This window comes from Mesoplodon mirus (assembly GCF_964341445.2).
Source record: "Mesoplodon mirus genome assembly, chromosome: 19".
NCBI classification, from domain to species: domain Eukaryota; kingdom Metazoa; phylum Chordata; class Mammalia; order Artiodactyla; family Ziphiidae; genus Mesoplodon; species Mesoplodon mirus.
Window position 1 is genome coordinate 27270864 of NC_138995.1, and position 16500 is coordinate 27287363.

At 45.3% G+C, this 16500-nt stretch overlaps 1 protein-coding gene across 2 annotated transcripts in view; it reads left to right on the top strand.

The window, feature by feature from the left end:
- The first annotated feature begins 11469 nt into the window (after nucleotides 1-11469).
- The window catches only part of CSNK2A2 (casein kinase 2 alpha 2), a 38768-nt gene continuing 33737 nt past the window's right edge, over nucleotides 11470-16500 (top strand). For both annotated transcript variants that reach the window (XM_082607413.1, XM_082607412.1), the window contains exons 1-2: nucleotides 11470-11611; nucleotides 12433-12544. In XM_082607413.1, the coding sequence (XP_082463539.1) occupies nucleotides 11508-11611; nucleotides 12433-12544 (216 nt within the window). In that variant the 5' untranslated portion in view covers nucleotides 11470-11507. The remainder of the gene's footprint in view (nucleotides 11612-12432; nucleotides 12545-16500) is intronic.

The window sequence follows — 16500 nt, forward strand, 5'->3', positions numbered from 1 at the left end:
CTCTAATTAGACATAGCTGACTCCGAGTTCCTGGGAAACAGCTGTGGCAAACTTCCTATTGTTTAGTCTGTGTGCATCTTGAAGGACATGCAAGGTATTTTGTAGCAACAGTTAAAATTACCTTGATTAGTGAAGGCAGGTTACAGGTGTAATGGATTTAACTCCTGATTATCCACAGTTTCACCAGTGGGTGTGAAACGGTATCTCATTGTGCTTTTGTGGCTTTGCTTCTTAAACCAGTCTTGCACAGAAACGAATTTTGCACACAGTCAAGGTCCTCAGCCCAGTGGCCTCAAGGTTTAAGTCTCTCTTGGTGAGTTGAGCCTGATGGATGAGTGAAGACTGCCCTGCTGAGCCATCCCACAGATGGGGGCTCCCAGAGTGGCCGGGCAGCTAAACCAAGCCCTGCCCATCTTGGGGAAAGCATCTAGAATGCTTGCTCTTCTGGCCAAGTGTGGATCATGTAAATACCCAGGTTGTGTGAGGGAAGGGAGGGGAGGAATGCAGCCTGGCCCTGGGCTGGACCCCTTCCAGGAGGTCCCAGACTTCTGTAAGCTGTCTTTTGACTACTGGCCAGAACAAAATGACCTCCTTCAACACACTGCCACACCATCAGAGATTCCACCACTTTCCCAGAGCTAAGTAAATAAGTTGCTTTCTTTTCAAAAATGTGAATGCTTCTGGGAGGAGTAGGTATCTTGCAAGAAGTCAATACCTTATTGTGAATTAGCTTATCAGATGGTCACCCACATCCTGCAGAGACAGGGCAGAGACAGAGGAAGTGGGAGTTTTGACTCACTGGGAAGGATGGGGGAGGGATGGATTGAAAAGGGGTAGCTCTGCTCAAGGGGTAACATTGCAGGAGGCTAGGACAGGGCCAGAGTTGGCATAAGGAGCCTGCTGGGAAAGGTTTCACCTCCATTCATCAACTGATAAACAGTGATCATGATTAGTGTATTGTATGCCCCATGTCGTGCATGACATAACTATTCTATTTTATTTATTTATTCATTTATTAACAAACACTTATGTAGCCCTGTGTGCCACCACGGATCTCTCACACTCCACCCGCTACATCTAATTTATTACAGATTCCATTGGCTCTCCCTGAAAAATGATCTTGGAATCTGACCCTTTCTCACCACCTTCCTAGCCGGGGTGCTCACCCACTGATTTACTGTAGGTCTCTCTTGCTGGTATCCCGGCTTCCATACTTGCAGTCAGAGCAACCCTTTTAAAACGGTGTCTCTCCTGTGTTCGAAGTGCTCCAGTGGCTTCCTATCTCGGTCACTATAAAAACCAAAGTCTTTACAATGCAAGGCGCTACCTGAACTAGCCCCTCTTACCAGGCTGACGCCATCTGCCTACTGGCTCAGCCACGGGACTCCTGCTGTTCCTCAGACACACCTGCGTGCCTCTGCTGGGGCCACTGCAAGGACTGCAGCGTTCTGCCTAGAACACTCTTCTCCCAGAATCTGCATGGCTTATGCCCTCACTTGCTTCAAGTCTCAGCTTAAAGGTCACCTCCTCAGAGAGGCCTTTCTGACCACTCCCTCCGCCATCTTAAAGAGCCTGCGTGTGCCAGATTGCCCACTGTCAGAAAAGAGGGTTACAAATATAGAGAGGGAGAAAACTAGAATGAATTCTATGGTGTTAGATTGGAATTGGAGATATGCAGTGAACTCACGGTTTCCAATAAACACAGATAGAGAGAGAAATAAATATAGAAGGAAAATGAAGTGTGTGTGTGTGTGTGTGTGTGTGTGTGCGTGTCTGTACGTACATATATACATATTCTGTAGCTCAGTCGACTGGAGAAGGCTTGGGAACAGCAATAAGAAATAAGAAAGAGTGTTCAGATCTTGGTTTCTACATACTCTTCTCCACTAAAAGGAATCAGGACACTTTGGAGAAATGGTTGATTCCAGGCCTGGGGAAGCGAAAGTACAAGACGAACTAGGAACATTTTTTTTGTGCCAAAAAATAAGAAAGTGCTCGAAGGATAATGGAACATTGAGAGGATACAGGAGCCAGCTTGAAGGAGCTCCCACTAGCCACATAAGGGACAGTTTGAACATCAAAATAACTAATGACAAGAATTGATTATAACTCATTGAATAAAATAGTAATCTATGAGTTCATACCAACATAAAGAAATAAATAGAAAATTTGATGAAGACTGGGATAAGTACACAGTTTTCAGAACACTTCTCCGTAAAATACATATTCCTTAAAAAGGTAAAAAGAGTGACTTTACAGTGGAGAAATCTGGCAGACACTACCTTGATAATCAAATGATTGAAGTTAATATCAAAACTTTGGGTAACAGGATGATAGAAATTGTATGTCACCTGACAGGACGCTATGAGAACATGGAATTATTTCTGTAATATTTCTGCCAAGGATACATAATCTGAATCAAATCATGAAGAGATATGAGATAACCTCAAACTGAGGATCAGGCTACAAAAGTACTGGCCTATAATTTTCTAAAAGAAACTGAGGAACTGTTCTAAACAGAGAGTAAAGAGCCACAACTAACTCTGTGGTGATGGATGTTACCGCGACTCAGTGTGGTGATCATTTCACAACATACACATGTATGGAATCATTATGTTGTACACCTGAAACTAATATATGTCAATTATATCTCAATTTTAAAAAAATGAAACATGACAACTAAATGCCACTTGTGGTTCTGGAGGGGATCCTTTTGCTCTAAAGGACATTACTGGGCAAGTGGCAAAATTAGAACAGGGTCTAAGGATTATGGTGTCAGCAGAATGACACGATTCTTGGTGCTAATCAGGGTGAGCCCAGCAATGCCACCGGTGTCTACTGTGCTTGCCACCAGGGCTGTCTTCTCCCAACCATCTCTCTCACTGTGGTCTATGTCTCCTCCTCCATTTTCTCAGTGAAGGGATTGGTCCCCACTTAGGGTTGTGGAGTTTTCATTTTCTTCCTGGGCTTAGATAGTGCTTTCTGGAGCTGGCAGGTCATCCACAGGAACTTCTGTTGTACTTTGTGCTCTTGTGAGCAGCGGAGCTGGCAGGCCCCTGCAGTCATAGGGCTGGCCCATCACTGGCACTTGGGCTTTCCATGTCATCTTCCAGTCAAACAGGAAGACTTCTGCAAGCATCCAGAAATGATGCACTTCCTAAAACAAAAAGAGCTTGCAAGTGCAACATCTTTTAGTTTAGCTGGTTCTTTGTTGTTATTTTGTATGTTTTTTTTGTTATTCCTTAGGGTATATCCCCTAGTATCTGTTGGGGGAAATAAAAAGTATCAAATGTCTATCAAATGTTTATCAAATAAAAATGTATCAAACGTTTATCAAATAAAAAGCCTCACAGCCTTCTAAACAGATGCCTTATGTCTGGAGGAAGGACAGTCCCACTGTACGTTTTGCCTCTGGCAATCAGAGCAGCTGGTCCTTCTGGACAGCAATGGCTTTTAGTATAGTACGGAACATTTTTCCTTTTGTGCATTGGCATACTTCTGATGTATTGAGATGATCTCCAAAGTTCTGATGAAAACTGAGACCTCCAGGAAAATCTACAGACAAGGTTTGGAACTATCTTATGAATCAGTTGGATCTTTGTTGGTCAACCATCATCTATCATGAGCCTAACTAACTAGAAAGCTCATCAGAAGTGACCCAAAGAAGCAGATCTAAAACAACATCTTAATATTTGGGTTTGTGCTGAAATTCTTCTGGATCACTAACAATAAGAACTAACATTAATTGAATATTTATCATGTGCCAGGAATATATTGAGGCAAAGTGAGATTAAGCAATTTATAATCAGAAACACAGCTAGTAAGTTTGAACAAGGGTTTAACCTGGCTGGGAAATGGACCAAGCAGAAAGATCCAGCTGCCAAGCTTTCACACTTGAGCACATGCTCCAGTCTACAGCCTCATGAACTGAATGACCAGCACCAAATGCCACCTTATGCTTCTATCAACCATTTTCTTCAATTCTGAGAGGATCCATTACAATCTAGTTAAGGATTAATAAATCTTACCTGTCAAGACTGCAGTGATGATATTTTTCCCTTTTAAATGTTTATGAAGATATGGCAATAAAACATGAGAATCTGAAAAACAAAACAAAACAAAACACCAGAGACTTACTTTCCTGGCAGTCCAGTGGTTAAGACTTCTGCCAATGCAGGGGGTGCAGGTTCGATCCCTGGTCAGGGAGCTAAGATCCCACATGCCTCGGGGCCATAAAACCCAAACATAAAACAGAAGCACTATTGTAACAAATTCAGTAAAGACTAAAAAAAATGGTCCATACCAAAAAAACAAAAAAATCTTAAAAACAAAAATAATAACACCAACTGTAAAGTGACAAGCAAATTTCTGGGATTTCTACTAGTGACATACTTGCAGGGGCCACTAATACTACTGGGCTTTGTTTGTTTTCATTTTCATTTATTTATTTATTTGTTTGTTTGTTTATTTATTTATTTACTACATCCATAATGGAAGGAAATGCTCAATTTTATTTAGAGGTTAGTGAATAAAGATGTAATTTTTTTTCACCCGAGGTTATGAACCCAATGAGTTCTAGCCACTGACCCAGGTTAAGGACCCCTGGGTTAGTACGTGGTAAGTCTGACAGCCCAGAAATGGCTGCAGAAAAGGACCTGCAGAAAAGGCAAGGAGGAAATGATTCAGGCTTAAGTCAGGGCCAACTCTATGGGCATCAAGACAGGAGGGTGGAAGTGAGCTGCCAGCTGGACAGAAAACCAGCTGGACTTGGTGATGGATGGGAGGTGGGAGTTGATGGTGATTGTGGACAATTTGGAAGAGCAATTGGTCTGCCCGAAAGAGGATAAATGTTTACGAAGTACAATGGCCTTGCCAGGGGCTGTGGTGCCTGTTACTGTAGAGTTCAGCCCACGCCCCTCCAAATGCCTACCTCAGTCTCTCGGGGTGGGTGCAGCTCTCAGGGAGGTACTGCCTGCCCTTCAAAATAACCCCTCCACCTACCACTCACACTACGTGATGAAGGATCCATTCTGCAGGACTTCTGAGTCCAGACCCTCCTTCAAATGCAAATCCCCTTTAGAGAGCTGTTATTGACATTTTAGTCTGAATGAGTTTATCTCTTTCCCTGAGAATAGGAGAGTTTGAGTTCACTGAGCTTCTCGGAAAAGATGGGTGATGGGGGACAGGGGTGAAAAAGTGTGCCCCCTTTTGCAGTCAAACAAGGCTGAATAGGGCTTCCCCGGTGGCGCAGTGGTTAAGAGTCCGCCTGCCAATGCAGGGGACACGGGTTTGAGCCGTGGTCCAGGAAGATCCCACATGCCGCGGAGCAACTAAGCCCGTGCGCCACAACTACTGAGCCTGCGCTCTAGAGCCCCCGAGCCACAACTACTGAGGCCCGTGCCCCTAGAGCCCGTGCTCCGCAACAAGAGAAGCCACCGCAGTGAGAGGCCCGTGCACTGCAATGAAGAGTAGCCCCCGCTCGCCGCAACTAGAGAAAGCCTGCATGCAACAACAAAGACCCAACGCAGCCAAAAATAAAAAATAAATAAAATAAAATAAATTAATAAAAAAAAAAAACAAGGCTGAATAAAAAAGCACCCCACTGGAGCACCGGCAGAAAATTTCTGTTTCTAGTCTGAGCAGGCTGTGCCACATCTGCTCCTGCCCCTCTGTGGGGACACCTGCTGGGTGGAGGGTGGAGTGGGTCACACTTTAAGGATGATTAAGAAATAAAGAATCAAAGCGTGTTATCCCTAAGCAAGTTGTGGGAATGGACCCAGGTGCAGTGCCGCCAGTGCGGCCCTAATGAACACACTTTAGTCACCTGTCTGGAGCCTCAAAGACACACAGAAATGAGAGCCCAGCATTCCCTGTGGATTCCTCTGATTACAGAGAGAAGTTAAGACCTTACTCCGCAACCCTCTACAACCTCCCAACTGGTGAAAAGCCCCCACTAACTCATAGGTTGTTGGGAGAAGGGCCAAGATAGTAAACAGCATCTAAACATTTGTTATTTTTTCTGACCACAAAGGAAAAGTCAAGTGATTCCCAGACTCAAAGGCACTTATTGTAGCTCTTTGCAGTTCTTTTTCTATACATTTGTTACAAGCCTGAGAACTTATCTACTAAGTATGAATACACACTTTGGTACAAAGCAAAGCAAAGCAAAAGAAGATACATTGTATTATATGTTATTGTATTATATGTTCTTATTGCAGAGGAAAAGGCCTGGAAGGATACACACCAAACTGTGGGAATGTCCAAGGGAAAGAAGAACACTCTTCACTTTTAATCTCACTGACTGAGTTTCTTGAAGAATGTTTAGTAACTATATTCTACTGTATGAGTTTCTTGTTGCTGTTATAACAAATAACAGCAAACTTGGTGGCTTAAAACAACAGAGGTCTATTATCTTTTATAGTTCAAGAGGTCAGAAGTTCGAAATGGGTGTCATTGGACTAAAATCAAGGTGTTGGCAGGGCTGCATTCCTTCTGGAGTTGCTAGGTGGGAATGTTTCCTTGCCTTTTCCAGTTTCTGGAGGCTGACTACAATTCTGGGCTCATGGCCCCCTTCCACCTGTAGAGCCAGCAATTGCATCACGCTGACCTCTGCTTCCATCTTCATTGGCTCTCCTGCCTCTCTTTCCTTTATCAGGACCCTTGTGATTACATTAAGCCCACTTGGCTAATCCTGGATAATCTCCCCATCTCAAAATCCTTAATTTAATTGCATCTGCAAAGCCTCTTTTTCCATGTGAAGTAATATATTCACATATTCACAGGTCACAGAGATTAGAAAGTAGAGATCTCTGGGGAACAAGGCGGAGACTGTGGCATTATTCTGCTTACCACAATTACTTTTGTAATTTTTTACACAAGTAAACCTCATATAATAAAATTTTTCTCATCACTAAAAATTCCTGATAATCATAATTTCTAATGATCCCTAATATTTCACTGTAGGGATACACGATTTGTTTAACTGGTCCCCCAATTGGGGATATTTAGGTTGTTTTACATTTTCATGATTTTAAAGATGATGATTTTCATGATGAACATCTTTAGGTCTTTGGGGGGATATACTGAATCAGAAATGGACTTGGTGGTCAGAAAGACCAGAGTTCAAATCCAGGCTCTGCTTCAATTATCCATGTCATTGGAGTCTTGGTTTCCACAACTGCAAAAAGGAGATCCTTACAATAGCTCCAACCTCACTGGATTTTTAAAGAGCTTTCTTGAGATATAATTCACATACTATACAATCCACCCAGTTAAGGGGTAAATTCAATGGTTTTTAGCCTCAGGGTTTTTGCAGGATTCAATGATATTGAACACACAAATTGTCACTACCATTAATAATTCTTTGATCATAATTGTCATCATTTTCTTGGGCTAGGTTCTAAGAATCAGCAATATAGCATAAAAGCCTGTAAACCTCTCAAATGTTTTGGAAATAGGCCTTGGAAAGATAGAAGGTGTTCTTGTGAGGGTTTTTTAATTTCGGGAGGGGGGTTGGGGGTTATTTTTTAGTATTTGGTTAGAATTTGGGGGCATAGGAGGAGCTGGTATTAAATTCTTGGGCCAGTTGACTCAAGATGCCCTCTTTCATTCTCCCTTGTGTAACCCTGAATTATGCTCATCCTCAGACCCACACACACAGAGTAATTAGAGGAGGTTGATTCTGGTTCACTGAATGTCCCTACCCTGTCTGCCATCCCTGCAGAGCCACTGGCCTGTCCTTCTCCATATCCAAGTGAATCTTACTCCTTCAGTAAAAGCTGCATTGGTACCATCTCCAATCACCCATCTTAATTCACACCAAGCACACTGCATGGCAAACTGGCAGGAAGGAGAGGAGGTGGGTCTCTACCAAGTCCATGGAATGCCTAACCTACCTACCAAGAAACCACAAAAGCATACTCCATTTGGCCGTGGGAGGACTGACTGCAAGTTTCAGGGCTGAGTTAGCCAAGTGTCAGCCAAATCCAAGGGCATTTTGCACCAGAGTGATGTGTGGGCAAATCCTCAGGCATCCCGGCAGGTGTGGGAGCAGGTTACGTGAGATGGGTGTGGGTTAGGTGGTGAGGGATGAGAGAAAGGTGGAGGGAGGGTAGGTGGGGTCAGAAGTGGGTGAGGTCGGAGGTAAGGAATGGAACCCCAGCTGGGACTGGACTTAGTAGTTAGACCAGTAGTTTGGAATCCTTTTTGGGCCATGGGCTCCTTTGAGAATCTGATGGATGCTAAGGACAGAATGCACACACACCCATATGCATAAACACACACACACACACACTGACCCACAAATTTGCACAGTGTCAAGGTTTCCTTGAACCTAGGAAGCTCATCCAGGGCTCAGAATTGAAAACCTCTGGTCTAGACTAGTTCACAGGGTCTTGTCAGAAAGAAATCCTAAGGCTGCATTAAGAATTTGAGAACGTTTGTGTCTTCTCATGCAACAGAGATTTAGGGAGGTTTGCAGGTTTGGGAATTAAATTCCAAAGCCCACTTATTCCATAAATGCTTTATTTATTTTTTTCCAGTTTTTATTTTGAAAATTTTCAAAGTACCAAAAAATTGCGAGCTCATGTAGTCCAATCACATTCTCCAACTGTCAACATTTCTCTGTAATCTCTCCCCTCTCCCTTGCATGCTTGTGCTCTTAGGAACCTATGTTTTTCTGGAGAACCATTTGAGAGTAAGTTGCAGATATCATGATACTTCATCCCTAAACACTTGGCATATAACTCCTAAGATCAAGAGAGTCTCCTGCCTAACCACAACATAATCCTCGCACTCATAAAATTTAACATTGATACAATACTTTTATGTAATATACATCCTAAATTCAAATTTCCTCAGTAGTCCCAATACGTAGTAGTGTCCTTTTAGCTGTATTCTTTCTCCTTCCCTTCCTCCCTCCATCTCTCTTTCCTTTCCTTCCTACCTTTTTCATTCAGGATCGAATCCAGAATGATACACTTCATTTAGTTATATCTCTCAGGCTCTTTAATAAAGAGCATTACTCCAGAGTTTTGGTTTTTTGTTTTGTTTTCTCTTGTGACACATCTTTTTGAAGAGTCCAGGCTAGTTGTTTTGCAGAATGCTCCCCAGTTTGGATTTGTCTGATTAAAGTTAAAATCTGGGGGCAAATGTTGTGTCCCTTCTTGATGCATCACATCAGAGGGTCAGTTAGTCACTTACTGATGATGTTAAGTTTGATTCATGATTAGCGTGATGACCTCCAGGTTGCCCTTTGTAATTAATACATGCTCTGTAGGGTAACACTGTATTCATTGAAAGCCTTGAGCTGTGGCAGATGCTGGGTGAGACAGTGGTGAGCAACCAGACTCAGTTTTTGTTCTCACGCTGTTTCTACAGTGGAGGAAACAGACAATAACCTAGGAAACAAATAATTAGAAAATATGCAGTTTTCTGAAGAATGTGGATGGGTGCTGGGATAGAGCAGTATCAACTCTAACATTTAAAGTGAACTTAAAGGTGAGACTTGAAGAGGAAAAAGGAGTCAGGCATAGCAAGATGGGAGTGGAGGGGGTGGAGGTGGCCCTGGTCAAGCTTGGAGGGTAGAAAAGAACTGAAAGATGGGCATGTGGTGATCTTAAGGACAGAAAAGTGTAGGAGGAAGGCCCTGGTCTGATAATAATAATATTGAGCATGTAGTACCTGCTAGGCACTGTTCTAAGTGTATTACATGGCTTACCTTGTCTAATTTTCCCCATAGCCCTGTGAAGTAGGTGCCATTACTATTTTTATGCTATAAAATCTACAGCACAGAGAGATTAAGTTATTGGCCCAAGGTCACACAGCTTGTAAGTAGCAGGGCTGGGATTCAGACCTCGGATGGATCTGACTCCACAGTCTGTGCCCTTAACTATATCAAAAAGGAGGAAACAGGGTCTCACCTAGAAAACAGAATATGAAAAAGGATTGGAGTCAGAGCAACCTGGGCTGAGTGAGGAAGTTCTGTTGACAAAAAAAAAAAAAAAATGTGGGATGGGAAAGCAAGACAAAAGGCCCAGAAGATCAAAGAGAGAAGAGTGGGGCTTCCCTGGTGGCACAGTTGTTGAGAGTCCACCTGCCGATGCAGGGAACACGGGTTCGTGCCCCAGTCCGGGAAGATCCCACATGCCGCAGAGCGGCTGGGCCCGTGAGCCATGGCCGCTGAGCCTGCGCGTCCGGAGCCTGTGCTCCGCAACGGGAGAGGCCACAGCAGTGAGAGGCCCGCGTACCGCAAAAAAAAAAAAAAAGAGAGAGAGAGAAGAGTGTTCAGGGCTAGAAGACAACATAATAAAATAGGCCAAAGTTTGGTTGGCTACACCACCCTCAGTCCATGCCCCTAGCCTGTCCCTCACAATTGTTCTTCTGCTCTGTGTGGCCCCAAACAAAACCAGGGTACTTACATGGTCCTAAAGTATCTCCCCACAAATTGCTTATTAATTACAAAGGGAAAAATAGGAACTTTACAGTGAGAAACCCGGCTGACTCCAACTTAACCAAGTGACAGAAGTGAACATACAGAGGGTTCTTAGGGAAGGTTCTGGAAGGAAATTTGGAGGAAAGCGTAAAAGAAGGGTTTTGTGAGGAAGGCTCTGGATGAGGAGAGAAGAGGAAGTCTTGAGGTTTAAGAGTCTCTGGGTGACAGGGCAGGGTCCATTGGGGGAAGACGGGGTGTCTGGGAGGGATGGGGAACTCTTGAGTTGGAGAGGTTCTGAGAGATAAGATCGAGTCATTAGGGAGGGACTTGATGGGAACTTTGTGTGACAAAAAGGTCACAACAGTGTCCGTTTGGGAGGTTGGGATGGGTAAATTCTGGATGACGAGAGAGTAGAGAGCTTTGGGTAGGGGTCTCTAGGAGAGTCCTAAAAGGGTATGCGAGGGGTAAGCCTCTAGGGCAGTAGCCTGTGGGTGGACGAGACTCCGTGATGAGGGCGTTAGGCCAGACCGAGGATGGGGAGACTTGGAAGGTAGCCTTGGAGGGCGGGGCCGGGGGTGGGGCCGGGCCGCCGGGCGGGTCCCCCCACGCAGCAGGGGGCGCTGTGAGCCGGGAGGCCCCGGGCCGGGCGACGGCCGCTCCTAGTGAGCGCGGCCTCTTTTCCGGGTGTCCTCCTCCTCCTCCTCCTCCTTCTTCGCCACCGCCGCCGCCGCTACCCTTTCCCCGGCCGGCGGCTGCCGCTGCTGGTGCAGCCACCGCCGCCGCCGCCGCCGCTGCCGCGGGGCCGCGAGCCAAGCAGAGGCCGCCGCGGATTGCAAGAGCCTCCCGCCCCGCCACCCCGCCGGCCGCTCCAGGGCCGGGCCGGCTCGGCCGGCGCCCCCCGCGCCCCCAGCCCGCCCGCCCCCGCGGGCCCGGCCTGGCGCGGACGCCCGCAGCCGCGCTCCTCCTCCTCCTCCGGCGGCCCGCGGCCCGCCGCCTCCTCCGCCCGCCGCCCCGCGACCCCCGCCGCACCGCCGCCGCCTTCGGCGCCCCGCGGCGCCCCCCGGTGCCGCCCGCCATGCCCGGCCCGGCCGCGGGCAGCAGGGCCCGGGTCTACGCCGAGGTGAACAGCCTGAGGAGCCGCGAGTACTGGGACTATGAAGCTCACGTCCCGAGCTGGGGGTAAAGCCGCCGCCGTCCCCCGCCGGGCCCTCTCACCCCCACCCCCGCCCGGCCGCCCCCCGACGCAGACCGCACTCGCTCCCCGCGATCTGTCCCCCCAGCGATCTGTTTCCCCGCTGGGCCCGTGCTTCCTCGGGTCTGGGGTGGGCGGCAGACCCTCCCCCATACACACACACACTATGTTCTCGTCTTCTTCTCCCCCCTTCTCGTTCCTTCCTCTCCGCCGTGCGCACCCCTTTCTCCCGCTCACCCCAGGGAATGCTTTCTTACTGATAAGTGTAGGGGTCCAGGAACCAGAGCCTGGTGGAAGTGAGGGAGCGGCCCTTCTCACGCTTTGGGGTTTCTATTGGGGTGGGAAGTCAGCAGCTGTACTCTTGAGCTATTAAAATTCTCTGCCTTTTTAGTTTTTTGAAATGAGGCTGGGTGGGAGGAAATTTTTTAAAGACGTCCAGACTCTCAAAGGAGGAGCTGTCTACCTTCGGCGTGTGAAGTATAAGGCAGGTGCTGTGGGCAGAGGGGCACTTCTGAGCCTCCAGGATGGTGATGCTTTGCTCATCTCTCTAAATTGGCTCAGACCCTTGCCTTCCTACCTCATCTCCCCCAAGTTAATGAGGGACCAGTTAGGTTAGGAGCTGCGTCCAGTGAAGGGAGCCAAGTTTATGTTGTGGCTTTCATTTAGGTAATGAGTCGTGGCATGATGTATATAGACACTTCCAAGTGCTTGATTAATGGAAGCGGCTGGATGGGGGTGTGTAGTGGGCATAGGCTCAGTTAATCCCAAGTCCTGGCCTTTATGTGTCGCTCTTTCTTGCCTTTCACAGTAATCAAGACGATTACCAGCTGGTTCGAAAACTTGGTAGGGGAAAGTATAGTGAAGTATTTGAGGCCATTAACATCACCAACAATGAGAGAGTGGTTGTCAAAATTCTCAAGGTGAGTGTCTTATGAGTAGCGTTAAAATTTCTTTTTCACAGGTCAGGAGGATATAAACTACTCCAGCCACATTCTAGAATGAGTAGTACAAGCTCTCATTTTACGTATCTTCTGCCTGATGTCTCTCTGCTACTCCTCCCACCCCGTTTTCCTGTGAACTTTCAAGAAAATACGCAGACCTGTTTCAAATCTAAGCATGATAGTTCAGGAACGTTCTTGTTCTGAAATGTAATTATGGGGTCCCAAAGTGAAAATTCCAACGGGGCTCCATTTGTTACAAAATAAATAGGTGTTCGGGAGCAAGAAGAGCCTTTTCGTGAAGATCCTGTCACTCCAGGAGCTCCCTGAGTACTGAGCTTCTTATTCCAGAGAGGAAGTTGGAAACAATTGAGTAGTTTCGAAGATGAGCTTGAAGCCAGAGCGGAGGGAAACACCTCAGTGGATAATCATTGTTTTTTCTCCTTTGTTGATAAGTTTCAGGTGGGCTGAATATAGTGAGTCAATAGTGTCAGGAAGGTTCATTGTTGCTTATCAGCTAGTAAAAGTGAAGTTGGGAGCAGTGGAGGATACACTTACAATCACTAAAATAATAACGGGAACAAAACAGCCTGAATCTGGTTTAGCAGCCTAAGTTTGTTAAAGATACACCTTTGTCTCTCTTGAATGAAGGCATGATCTTAATGAGCATGAAAGGTTGGCTAAATTATCTTCCAGGTGACTGATTGTGTAGCTTTGATAATGTTTTATAGGGTGTACTAAAAAGTAATGCTTAGAATCTGTGAAGGGTATTCATCATTGCCAGATTATTTAATATGTGTGCATGTCATTTAGTGAAATCTTGAGATGACCAAAGAGTTAATATAAGCACTTTTACATATACAAGAGTTACATTGTGGCGACTTTTTTTTTTTTTTTTTTTTTTTTTTTGCGGTATGCGGGCCTCTCACTGTTGTGGCCTCTCCCGTTGTGGAGCACAGGCTCCGGACGCACAGGCTCAGCGGCCATGGCACACGGGCCCAGCCGCTCCGCGGCATGTGGGATCTTCCCGGACCAGGGCACGAACCCGTGTCCCCTGCATCGGCAGGCGGACTCTCAACCACTGCGCCACCAGGGAAGCCCACATTGTGGCCATTTTGAAGAGGCTTTGTGAATAAGAATGTGGGATTGAAAAGCTGTTTTTGTATCTTTTTTTTTTTTTTTCCTGGTACGCGGGCCTCTCACTGTTGTGGCCTCTCCCATTGCAGAGCACAGGCTCCGGACACGCAGGCTCAGCGGCCATGGCTCACGGGCCCAGCCGCTCCGCGGCATGTGGGATCTTCCTGGACCGGGGCACGAACCCGTGTCCCCTGCATTGGCAGGCGGACTCTCAACCACTGCGCCACCAGGGAAGCCCTGTTTTTGTATCTTAAGTAGAGTTAAGGCAGCTGTGTCCCTATTTAGAAAGAGGGGTCAGGCTTAGACTGTCTGAAAATCACCTTTCCAAAAAGTGATTATCTCTATTACGCAGTACCATCCTGGCCTAGTGATGAAGAGGCAGGATTGCAGTTGAGAGAAATAGGCAAATTATTTGTGCTGTCAGAAACACTGGGGTAAGAAGTGAGGAACTGATATTGAAGATGTGGAGTTTTTGACTCTCCTCTTCCCTAAATATGAATTGCACCTACAGAGTCATGTGATCTTTTTTGTTTGTTTTTCTTCACAAGCATAAATATTGAAAGAAATGTTCTCTTCAGAGAAATCACCTGGCAAAGGCATACAATTTTTTTCTTTATACGTTAGCATAAATGTTTTTAATATAAGCTGCTTAAAATCTCTTTAGGAAATTTTAAGCAAGGCATAAGTTGAAATTAAGAATATCCACAGTCCATTGCTGTACATTCAGAAGAATAAACTGCTGACTCTAAAGCAATTCCAGAAAAATGTCTAAACATTTGTGCGACGGTAGCATTTTTAGAGTAAGTGTGCAACTTCCTGTAGTGTCTTTTTTGAAAAGGAACAGCATTCAGGTGTACATGTAAATAACAGTACGTTCATTTAGGGAAGCATCACGTTGCCCTTTAGTCATCCTTGTAGAGAGCTTCATAGCCTCAGTTGCTGGATAGCTTTTCCCCTGCTCTAAAGATTCGCAGGATATGTTTAGGGAACCCAATATGGAAGCTGAAGGTTATTTTTAACCGACAAGAAATGTAGGCACAAAGAAACATATCTAACATCACTATGTTGAAATAGCCCTTAGCCAGAACTCCTGTTTCCCATTTCTTCCTGTCTCTTACTGCTCATTTTAGCACTGGGTTATAAGATCTTAACGTTGAGCACAGAGTAAGTTCCAGTGTTCTCGAATAAGACTTGGGAGGCCCCCTTGATGCTCTTGATGCCCCCTTGATGAAGTGTTGTTTCTTGTATCTTTTCCACACAAGTTCTTCTCAGAGTGCAGCCTGAACCACCTTGTTTCCACTGGTGAAAACTACACTCACTTTCTGTTTTTCAAAGCCCTGTGACATTTCTGTCCAGATTTTGTTCTGTCTGAAGGATGGGGTAAGAAACTACTAATGGTATTGTCGGGTTTTCTTGTTCTGACAGGCTGAATTAAAGTAGATTAAAAGTATTGTTTTTTAAAAAGAATAGGGTCTTTACTCAGTAAAGTGCCCCTATTCAGATAAGTCAAAGTTATGACTAATACCTACTGTTGTGGTGCTTGGCCACAGGAAATCAGTTCCTTAACAGAGTGCCAGTTGCTCATAATTTGAAGGAATCCAGAAAAAGCTTCCTCTTCATCTAGGCGTACTGTATTTCAACTTCAGGAAGGAATTATTTATTGATGTGCACATTGTGACTGAGACAGAGGGTACATTCCTTGAGGACAGGGGCTGCCTGCTTTTTTGGCGAACATTCCATCCAGTCCTTTTCAATATATGACAATGGTTGGATGATGAATGACCACAGAGGGACTTTATATCATTTAATTTACATCAGTAGATTTCTCAATATTTTTGTGATCAAAAGATATTGGGGCTGTTAAGAGGTTTTAGGAATTTAGAAATTGGTGAGCAAAATGTTTCTGTCTATGCTGAAGTGAGATCCTGAGTTGGAAATCTTCAAAGAAAACTTTCCAATCAATAGGGAGGTTGTATCTTTTTTTTGACAGAAATTGTTTTGAGGAGAAAAGGCCGAGGTGGGGGGAGGGTGGATGGTAAGCGTTAATACAGCAGGGCAGAAAAACACTTTTGTGCCTGAGGTTTCATCTTGATTTTGAAAAGTCAACTTTTCAGTTCCTTTATAGTACCTCTTAGGAAGGTATAGACAGAAATAAAAACATTTGGCCATTTTGGACAACTTTTAGCACTTTGTGAGTATCACCTATGTATGGATTTCATCTCAGAGTTCTTGGGATCCTTCAAATTCAACTGCTATTTTCTAAGTAGAAGTTAAGAGCAATACCAGTTTTTAAAAAACAAACGTACAGGCTTTTGGACCCATGCTGCAAGGACTGGAAATCCTCATATTAGGTTTCCTGTTTGTAGTCTTATTTTATACAAAGAGCTTGGCTGTCCATTTTTTCCCCCCAGAAATTAATTATCAAGCTTCAAACAAAGAATGATGGTAATACAAGTTTATTTTTTCAGCAGGTTTAGCCTACTTGTTTGTAGGTATATTTAAATTTTTGTACTTGCAGGAGGTAGTGTTAAAAGAAGGATGAGGCTTCCCTGGTGGCGCAGTGGTTGAGAGTCTGCCTGCCGATGCAGGGGACACGGGTTCGTGCCCCGGTCCGGGAAGATCCCACATGCCGCGGAGCGGCTGGGCCCGTGAGCCATGGCCGCTGAGCCTGCGCATCCAGAGGCTGTGCTCCACAACGGGAGAGGCCACAATAGTGGGAGGCCTGCGTACCACAAAAAAAAAAAAAAAAAAAAAGGATGAGATGACTGTTGATTACGGATTTTTTTAGTTACTTCATAGTG